The sequence below is a fragment of the Trichechus manatus genome, unplaced genomic scaffold (assembly GCF_000243295.1).
Source record: "Trichechus manatus latirostris isolate Lorelei unplaced genomic scaffold, TriManLat1.0 scaffold00165, whole genome shotgun sequence".
Classification (NCBI taxonomy): Eukaryota; Metazoa; Chordata; class Mammalia; order Sirenia; family Trichechidae; genus Trichechus; species Trichechus manatus.
The window spans coordinates 4967168-4977802 of NW_004444101.1; the positions used below are offsets into that span (position 1 = coordinate 4967168).

A 10635-nucleotide genomic window follows, 5' to 3' on the forward strand; every position below is an offset into this window, starting at 1 on the left:
GCACTGCCCCCATCGCCCAGTCCCGCACCGCCCCCATTGCCCAGTCCTGCACCACCCCCAGGATTGGTGTGTATTGGACCATTCTGCTCCATAGGGTTTTCACTGGCTGATTTTCAAAAGCAGATCGCCAGGCCTTTCTTCCTTGTCTGTCTTAGTGTGGAACCTCCACTGAAACGTGTTCAGCATCATAACAGCATGCAAAGCCTCCACTGCCAGATGGGTGTTGGCTACACATGAGGTGCACTGGCCGGGAACTGAACCCCGGACCTGCACACAGAGGCGAGAACTCAGCTCCCACATGCATATGCTGCACCTCCTGAAATTGTCCCACCATTCCTGAATGTCATGTTCTTCTCCACAACTCTTCATTTGCAGCACAGTCCCCCTGTGACACCAAAGCATGTCAGAACGGCGGCCAGTGTCAGGTGGAGGGCAGGACGGCGGTGTGTGTCTGCCAGGCTGGGTACACGGGGGCAGCCTGCGAAGCCGGTGAGCGGCCCACCCTCGGCGGGGAGGTGGGCAGGGAGAGGCCATGCTGGGAGAGGCCCCCATCATGGGGTGGCCATCTCACACCCCTGCTACCCCCTAGATGTGGATGACTGCAGCTCTGGCCCGTGCCTGAATGGCGGCTCGTGTGTCGACCTGGTGGGGAATTACACCTGCATGTGTGCAGGGCCCTTTGAGGGTCCTCGCTGCGAGACAGGTAAGCAGCTATGCCCCTGGAGCCCTCCCTGGGTGACAGTGGGCTGGCGCTGTGGGCCATCACAGCCACTCACCCCCTCTTCTGGCTCGGCCCACATTTGTCTCAGGGAGTAGGGGGTGGGGAGGTCTTTGCCCTTCCTGCGCTGCCCAGTCCTTCCTGCCCCCTGAGCCCCTGACTGCAGGCAACAGGAATCAAAAGGCCAACATTCCACTCCTGGTTCTGCCGCTGACATGCTGTGTGTGGCTGAGAGACTCCCTCCCCTCTCTGGGCCCTGGTCTCCCATCTGTAAAATGCAGACACGGACTGCAAATGCCCCAAGCCCTTCCTCCAGCTCTGGTGACTCTTGGCTTTTGAAAATCCTTCTTTCCTACTTTCGACCCTTCACCGTGCAAGAGAAGGGGCCGTGGGAATCGCTTCACTGCATGGGATAAAATCTACTGTTTTCTATTCTATTTCGTGTTTTTAGATGCTGGTTATGATGGGGCAGATCATAGAGATTACAACCCCAGGTGTAAAATTAGAGCTGTAGGGATGACTGTTGCCCCAACCTCCAACGGCCTCCGCCCACGGCCTGCAGCTGTGGAGGCGGCGTGGACTGCTTCTTTCTTGGGAGACACTCAAGACAAACTGCTCAGGCTTACTTGGAGTCTAAAAACTTAAGAAGACACAGGTGGACACATGCCGTCTCTGACAGCCTTTGTGCCAGATGGCCACATGCAGGGACTGTGTCCTAGGGAGGCTGAGGCCTGCATGCAGAGGGAGGCTGGGCCAAAATCGCCTATTCTGGTTGCTTTAAAACCAGCATGATGTGTTATGGTTCACCTTGGCCAAGTATGTGGATTTACCTTGGCCAGGTATGTGGATTACATGTTCTTGTTTAAATACCACTGTATTTAACAAAACCCATATCAGAAAACAGATGAATGATTCCTGCAAAGAAACCACATTTTGCACAGGATAATAATGCAAGTGGAAGCAAGCAATGAGAAACAACAGAACTGATACTTCCGCCACAGTACCCCCCACAATCAAACCCATTACCACTGAGTCAATTCTGACCCATAGCGACCTTACAGGACAGAGTAGAACTGCCCCACAGGGTTTTCAAGGCTGTAATCTTTATGGAAGCAGAGTGGCTAGTGGGTTCAAACTGCTGACCTTTCAGTTAGCAGCTGAGTGCTTAACCCTGCCCCACCAGGGCCCCTATTCTATCATAGTAGCAGGGAAATAGAAGATATTTTTAAAATATGAAACTTCTAGAGATTAAAAATATAGTATCTGCAATAAAAAATACACTGGATGGTATTAACAGCAGGTTAGATACTGTAGAAGAGAAGATGGATGAACTTATAAATAAAAATGATCTAACATGCAGCACAGAAAATAAGACAAAAAAAAAAAAAATGAACAGAGTTTCGATGCTCTGGGGGACAATATCACATAGTCTAATGCATGTGTATTTGAAGTCCCAGAGGTGGGAGAGGAGGGACAGAAAAAGTATTTGAAGAAATAATAGCTGAAAAAGTTTCCAAATTTTAAGAAAACTAAAGCCAACATAGCCAATGAAAGCATGAAAACTACACAAAACCACATTACAATCAAATTGCTGAAAACCAGTGACAAAGAGAAGATCTTGAAAGCTTCCAGACACACTGCATACAGAGAAACAAAAGTTACAGCAGACTTCTCATCAGAAACAATGCAAGCCAGAGGCCAGTGAAATAACAGCTTCAACGTACTGGAAGAAAAACTACCAACCTTGAAGTCTATACCCAGAAAAATTATCTTTCAATATGAAGGCAAAATATAGACTTTTTAAGGCAAGCAAAAGCTGAGAAAATTCATCACCAGCAGTATTACAAAAAAATGTTAAGGATACTCTTTAGGCAGAAGAAAAATGATACCAGATAAAAATATGAATTTACACAAAGGCATGAAGGATAGTAGAAATGGCAAATATATGGGTAAATATAAATTTTTTTTCTTACTTTTAAAAATCTCTTTAAAAATAATTGGTTAAAGAAAAATAATAACATTGTATTGTGGGGTTTATAACATGTATAGAAATAAAATTTCTGACCCCAATAGCATAAAGCAAAGGTTTGCAAACTTTTTTTGTAAAGGGTCAGAGAGTGAATACATTTGGCTTTATGAGCCATGTGATCTCTGTTGCAAATACTCAACTCTGCCATTGTAGCCTGAAAGCAGCCATAGATATATATCGATGAATGAGCATGTCTGTGTTCCAATAAAACTTTATTTTAAAAAAATGGGCAGCAGGTCATATTTGGCCCATGGGCCATAGTTTGCCAGTCCCTGGCATGAAATACAGGAAGGGAGAAATGGAAGTATAATGTTGTAAGGTTTTTACATTATATGTGAAGTGGTATAATATCATTTGAAGGTAGTCAGTGATAAGTTAAAGATGCACATTATAAATCCTAGAGCAACCACTAAAAAATAAAATAAAGAGTTATAGTCATAACCTAATCATGGAGATAAAATAGAATCCTAAAAACATTCAATTCATCTAGAAGACGGGGAAAAAGGAAAAAAGGAACAAAGAAAAAGTGGGACAAATAAACTAATAGCAAGATGGTAGGTTGTAATTTAGCTACATTGATAATTACATTAAAATGTATGTAAACACTCCGACTAAAAGGCACAGATTTTCAAGCTGAAATGAAAAGCAAGGCCCAACTATATACTGTCTACAGGACGCAGATAATTGTAAAAGAATGGGTTTCCGGTTCTGGGTAAGATGGAGTAAGCCGCTCTACCCTGTCTCTCCCACTGAATGCAGCTATAAATCCTGGACAGAATGCATGGAGTAGCTATCTGAGGACTCTGAAAAGTAAATAGTAGCAGGTGGATTGGGGAGGAAGAACAAGATTGGAAGTACCCCTGAGACAGCGGTGAGTCTCCCATTTTTTCCCTCTGGTATCCCCCCAGTCTGGACTCAGCGCAGCCCCCAAACTGGAAGTGAGCATCAGAATGGACAAAGAGCTTCAGGAGAAGCCCTCTAATCAGGCTCAAGGAGCAGGACCAACGGTGGCAGCAGTAGGGGGGCCCTTGTGTGCCTAAAACTCCACGGGAGGGGAATCTTCCTCTCCAACTGGAGGTGCTGTGGTTGCAAAAAGGGAGGGAAAAACCTTATTGGTGTTTCCCTTTTTCTCTCCTCACGTCTTGGCCCTCGATATGGGTACAGTCACAGGAAGTAAGAAGTGGCAGGGGGAGCAATCAGAGCCCCAGCTTTCTGGCCAGAGGACCCAAAGGGAGGACTAGAGAACTAGAGTCCTGGGCGGACTGTGGAGAGGGTAGGTCTTGGGACAGCAAACCCATAAAGTTGTTTACAACTCCTGAGCTCCCCCAAGATAGGCATGTGCGATCTGATCGTAAACAGCCTACGAAAGACATTGAGAAGTGAACTAAGGGGTAGACCACCACCCAGGTCCTAACTGGCTATTAGCTGATGCACAGTGGGGTCAGATCTGAAGAGCAAGGCAAAGGCTTTGAAAATGGAACTGACATTGAAACCTGCAAACGGTGGATTGGAACCTGTGTCCTAACTCAACCAGGTTGACTTCCTGCTAAACAAAAATATCAACATAGGATGGAAACCCCAAATTTCATAAGATCTCAAAAATGTGTAGGATGTAACTCAGAAGAATCCAGGTTACGTAGAACCAGGAAAATCTTGATGCTCATGGGAAAAGAAAATCAAGATGTGCTGATACTGGGACGGCCCAGATACTGGGATTATCTGGCCAAGGCACTGACGAAGTTCCTAGAGAACTTTCCAACACGGGGGAACACTCCTAAGCAAACGGAAAGATAGAAAGGCTCAGCAGAGAAACAGAAAATATAAAGCAAAACCCAACAGATCTTTTAGAAATGAAAATCACAATAAACAATACAGAAACTTACTGGATGGGCTCAAGAACAGGACGGAGGTGACAGAGGAAACAGACAACAAACCTGAAGCCAGGTCAATAGAAATTATCCGATCTAAACAACAGAGAGAAAGAATGTTAGAAAAATTAACAGAGCCTCAAAGACCTGAGGAGCAATATCAGAGGATCTCAATTTGTGTCATCAAAGTCCCAAGAGTAAAGGAGAAAGACTGGGATGCAGAAAAAAACATGTACTATTGGCAAGGGTATCAATACATAGATCAGTAGTCAACTAATTTTTGAATACGGCATTAAGGCAATTAAATGGAGAAAAGACAGAGTCTTTTCAACAAATGGTGTTGGAACAATAAGACATCTTTACGCAAAACAAATTATGCATAATAAATTATGGATAACATTTCGAAGAATGGGAATTCCAGAACACTCAATTGTGCTCATGTGGAACCTGTACGTAGACCAAGAGGCAGTCGTTGGAACAGAACAAGGGGATACTGCGTGGTTTAAAATCAGGAAAGGTGTGCGTCAGGGTTATCTTTTCACCATCCTTACTCAATCTGTACGCTGAGCAAATATTCCTAGAAGCCAGACTATATAAAGAAGAATGCAGCATCAGGATTGGAGGAAGACTTATTAACAACCTGCAATATGCAGGTGACCCAACCTTGCTTGCTCAAAGTGAAGAGGACTTGAAGCACTTATTGATGAAGATCGAAGGCCACAGCCTTCGGTATGGATTACACCTCAACATAAAGAAAACCCACATCCTCACAACTGGACCAATAAGCAACATCATGATAAGTGGAGAAAAGGTTGAGGATTTCATTTTACTTGGATCCACAATCAACACCCATGGAAGCAGCAGTCAAGAAATCAAACAACACATTGCACTGGGCAAATTGGCTGCAAGAGACCTCTTTAAAGTGTTGAAAAGCAAAGATATCACCTTGAAGACTAAGGTGCGCCTGACCCAAGCCATGATATTTTCAATTGCCTCGTATGCATGCGAAATCTGGACAATGGATAAGGAAGACTGAAGAATTGATGCCTTTGAATTGTGATGTTGGCAAAGAATATTGAACATACTATGGACGGCCAAAAGAATGAACAAATCTGTCTTGGAAGAAGTACAACCAGAACGTTCCTTAGAAGCAAGGATGGCGAGGCTATGTCTCACATATTTTGGACACGTTATCAGGAGGGATCAGTCCCTGGAGAAGGACCTCGTGTTTGGTAAAGTAGAAAAAGAGGAAGACCTTCAGCGAGATGATTGACACAGTGTCAGCAACAAGGAGCTCAGGCATAGCAACAATTGTGAGGATGGCGCAGGACCGGGCAGTGTTTCGTTCTGTTGTACACGGGGTCGCTGTGAGTCAGAAGCAACTTGGTGGCACCTAACAACAATAAAACAGAAGTGAACCTCAACCTCAACCTCACACGTTATGCAAAGATTAATTCAAAATGGATCACAGAGCTAGTAGGAAATGTAGAGAACAGAGGAAAAAGTCCTAGTGACCTGGGGCTCAGCAGGATTTTACAGATATAACACCAAAATCATGACCCATAAATGGGAAAAATCGATAGACTGGAATTCATCAAAATTTTAAAGCTGCTTCAAAATTAAAAACTTTTGCCTATGAAAATCATGGTTGAGAGAATGAAGAGACAAGCTACAGACTGAAAGAAAATGTTCATAAAACTCACAACCAGCAAAGGTCTTGTATACAGAATATAAAGAACTCAAATCTCAACAGTAAGAAAATAAACAACCCAGTTAAAAAATGGACAAAAGACTTGAACAGATGCTTCACCAAAGAGTACATATGGAAGGCAAGTAGGCACAATTGTTCAGACTTATTTGCCCCTGTCATTAGCCATTACTGAAATGCAAAGTAAGCTTATGGTGAGATGCCATTACAAGCTTACCAGAATGGTTAAAAAACAAACAAACAAACAAACAAAAAATCACCCTAGCTGGCGAGGATGCAGAGCAACTGGAACCATCATACATTGTCAGTGCAGATTTAAAACGGTTTGGTCACTCTGAAAACAGTTCGGCTTTTTTTATATATACAAAGTTAAACATGTACTTACAATATGACCAGCAATCCTACTGCTAGGTATTATCCCTGAAGAAATGAAAACTATATTCACACAAAAACCTGTATGTGAATGTTTATAGCACATCTATTCATAACTGCCCCAAACTAGGAACAACCCAGGTATCCTTTACTGGGTGAATGGATAAACAAACTGTGGTGCATCCATACCACGGACTCCTGCTCAGTCATAAAACACGAGCTGATTATTGACACGAGAACCTGGATGGATCCGAAGCATTGCATCACACCGAGTGAGAAGCCAGTCTCGAAGGCTGACGTACTGTATACGCCTCCATGTTGTGGCTTCTGGAAAGACAGAGCTAAACCGATGGAGCACAGACCAGTGGCTGCCAGGCCTTCAGCAGTGGGGCCAGAGCGTGACTCTAAAGAGGTAGAAGGAGGTCTTCGGTGCGATAGAATTGTTACGTATCCTGATCACAAATCTACACGTGTCAAAATTCATAGAACTGTACCCCAAACAAAGCCAATTTTACTGTATATTGATTTAAAAGATACATTTTAAAGGATATAAAGAAATGAAAAAATAAAAAGTAACAGGTTGGCCAACGCTAATCAAAAGGCTGAGTGGCTATATTAATATCAAACAAATTAAACCTTAGGCTAAGGAATAGTACTAGAAACGGTGAGGGACCTTTCATAATGATAAAGGGGCCAGTTCATCAAGAAGACATAACCACCCTAAATATACTCGTACCTATTAACAGATGATCAGAATACATGCAGCAGAAATGGACAAAACTGCGAGGAGAAGCAGATCCACCATTCATGGTGGCGATTTCAACACCATTCTCAGTGACTCTCAGAACACGTAGACAGGAATCGGCAGGATACAGGAGACGTGCCCAGCACTGTTGGCCAATGTGAGCTGATGACATTTATGTACACGTTCTCATCAGGTGCACGGGGCCCAGTCAACCTGACAGACCATACGGTGCACCATAAAATGAGGACCAGTCCATTTAAAATGACTGTGTTCTGTGAGCACAGAAAAGTCAAGCTGGAAATCAACAACAGAAAGCTATCCGGAAAATCCCCAATATTGTACTAATAGAGGTGCTTGTCCAAATCTCTGAAATGCCCTGGCCTACAGCAGGCCCTTTGGGGCATACCATGGGCCCCCTTCTTGCTCCTGCTTCTCCTTCTGTTCCAGGGAGGGCCCAGTGACACTGAGATCAGGGGTGAGGGGCAGCTATAAGTCAGTTTCCAAAAACAAGCCTCCAGCTTTAATTCCGCTTGGCCCTGAGGACATCAGCTAAGACCCTGCCAAGTACTGGGGGAGCTGGGCAGGAGGCCAGCCCCTCCCGGTCCTCAGGCCCCACCCTCCCCAGACTCTCTGCCCTGGGCCACGAGTGATCATGCCTGTCTTTCTTGCAGGAATCCACCCGGAGCCGGATGCCTGTCTCTCGGCCCCCTGCCAGAATGGGGGCACCTGTGTGGACGCTGACCAGGGCTACGTGTGCGAGTGCCCTGGGGGCTTCGTGGGCCTCGACTGCGGGGAGAGTGCGTGTGGGTCGGGGCTGTGGGGGCTGCGGGGCTTGGGGCGGGAGACCCAGGGCTTGTCTGCAGGCAGCAGACTCAGTAAGGGTCCAGAAGGCGTATGTGTGTGCATACAAACACCCCCGAGAGAGAGCATGTGTGAACGTGTGTAAGCGTACGTGTGTGCAAGTGTGTGCACGGAGGGCAGCGGCCACAGTGTGCCGAAACCTGGCCGCCCTGTGAGAGCCCTGGGTCCTGGGACATGAGGTCCCCAGGAGACACGCGGAGTGTGGGGCAAAGCCCCTCCCGTCTCTGCAGAAGTCACGGCCACACCCTGCGTGTGTGAGTGTGTGGACACAGGGTTTTTATGGGAAGGTGGGCAGCAGCAGGGCAGGTGGGGTCACCCCATGGGAGCCCCCCTCTGTGGCAGGACTCTCCGATGACTGTGAATGCCGCAACGGAGGCAGGTGCCTGGGTGCCAACACTACCCTCTGCCAGTGCCCCCCGGGCTTCTTCGGGCTGCTCTGCGAGCTTGGTACGTGGCTGGGAGGCAGCAGGGGGCCCCCGCCTGTCCCTCGGCATCCCCCTCCCTGCCTGTCCCTTAGCATCTCCCCTCCCCGCCTGTCCCTCGGCATCCCCCCTCCCTGCCTGTCCCTCGGCATCCCCTCTCCCTGCCTGTCCCTCGGCATCCCCCCTCTGCCCTGTCCCTCGGCATATCCCCTCCCTGCTTGTCCCTCGGCATCCCCCCTCTGCCCTGTCCCTTGGCATCCCCCCTCCCTACCCTGCCCCTCAGCATCCCCGTAACTGGTACAAATGGGCAGGGGCACAGGTGGGTGGACTGGCAAATGAGTGAACGGGACTTGGGCCTGGGTCCACCCCACAGGTCCAGACCCTCGGCTGCTGTCCTTCATATAGCCCCACCCCAACCCCAACCCCAGGAGGGCACGGGCCACAGTGTGCCTGAACCTGGCTGCCCCTGTGGGGGCCCTGGGTCCTGGGACACGAGGTCCCCAGGAAGACACGTGGGGTGTGGGGCGGGGCTCCCCTCTTCTCTGCAGAAGTCACGGCCACGCCCTGCAACATGAACACCCAGTGCCCCGACGGGGGCTACTGCATGGAGTACGGCGGGACCTACCTCTGCGTCTGCCACACGGACCACAATGCCAGCCACTGTGAGCAGGGCAGCCACGGGTGGGCTGCGGGCTGGGGCTGGTCAGTGGCCAGTGATAGGGTCTTTCCAGGAGTCCTAGCCGGGGGCTCTGGAATCGGGCTTCTCCCGGCCTCCCTGCCAACTTGCAGTGAGAACGTGCAAGTCCCAAGCCACTGTCACAACTGCACACGGGCTGGAGAGCAGCTCTGCTCCGCTCACGTAAGCTCCCGATGGAGAGGCACTGTGGAAACTGTGAAGGGCCGTGAGGGTCTTCCTGAGCCCCCAGCATAAGCTATTACGATAATTAGCAATAAAAAAAATCAACTTGTGGCGACCCCACATGTGTCAGAGCAGAGCTGTGCTCCACGGGGTTTCCAAGGGCTGATTTTTCAGAAATAGACCACCAGGCCTTTCTTTCAAGGCACTTCTGGGTGGACTTGAACCTCAGCCTTTTGGTTAGCAGCTGAGCACGTAACTGTTTGCACCACCTAGGAACATAATAGTACTATAGTATGTAATTAATTATGTAATTAAACACAAAAGGGCAGTGGCAGCTGAGCAGCAGAATCCCCGCCTTCCATGCGGGAGACCCCGGCTGGTGTGCCCCGTGTGCAGGCACCACCGTCTGTCAGTGGGGGCTTGTGGGTTGCTATGATGTTGAACAGGTGTCAGCGGAGCTTCCACACTAAAACAGACTAGGAAGAAAGGCCTGGCGATCTACTTCTGAAAATCAGCCAGTGAGAACCCTGTGGGTCACAGCGGTCCGATCCTGCTGTGCATGAATCACTGGGAATCAGGGGCCGGCTTGGCGGCACCTAAAACCAACAATCTATGTATCCGGTAAACATTAGTGGTCGTTAACAACTGCCTGCCCGGTGCGCAGTTAAAACGATAATGGCAATGAGGGCAGCAACAGGGAGGCTGAGTTTTGGTGGAATCACAAGAGACGCTGGCATCAGGAGGATCGAGCCCCACAGAGCATATTGAAGTGGCCTTGGTTCCAGACAGGACGGCAGGGCAGCCTGGCAGGGGTGGTGCCCGCGGTCAGTGCCCGCAGCCAGCACCTGCCGCCCGCTCGGGATGCGGCACGTGCTCCAGGACCGTCCTCTGCCCACCCGCCCCCGCCCCCCGCAGCCCTGCCATCGCCCTGTGACTCGGACCCCTGCTTCAACGGAGGCTCCTGTGACGCCCACGAGGACTCCTACACGTGCGAGTGCCCGCGCGGCTTCTACGGCAAACACTGCGAGAAAGGTGAGGCGGCTGGGCGCCCCC

General features: G+C 48.6%; 1 protein-coding gene across 1 annotated transcript in view; it reads left to right on the top strand.

The window, feature by feature from the left end:
- The window catches only part of SNED1 (sushi, nidogen and EGF like domains 1), a 42035-nt gene that overhangs the window by 9237 nt on the left and 22163 nt on the right, over positions 1–10635 (top strand). Inside the window, exons 8-13 of the mRNA XM_004386512.2 lie at positions 376–489; positions 590–703; positions 8112–8237; positions 8644–8748; positions 9272–9385; positions 10498–10614. Coding sequence (XP_004386569.1) covers positions 376–489; positions 590–703; positions 8112–8237; positions 8644–8748; positions 9272–9385; positions 10498–10614 — 690 coding nt within the window. The remainder of the gene's footprint in view (positions 1–375; positions 490–589; positions 704–8111; positions 8238–8643; positions 8749–9271; positions 9386–10497; positions 10615–10635) is intronic.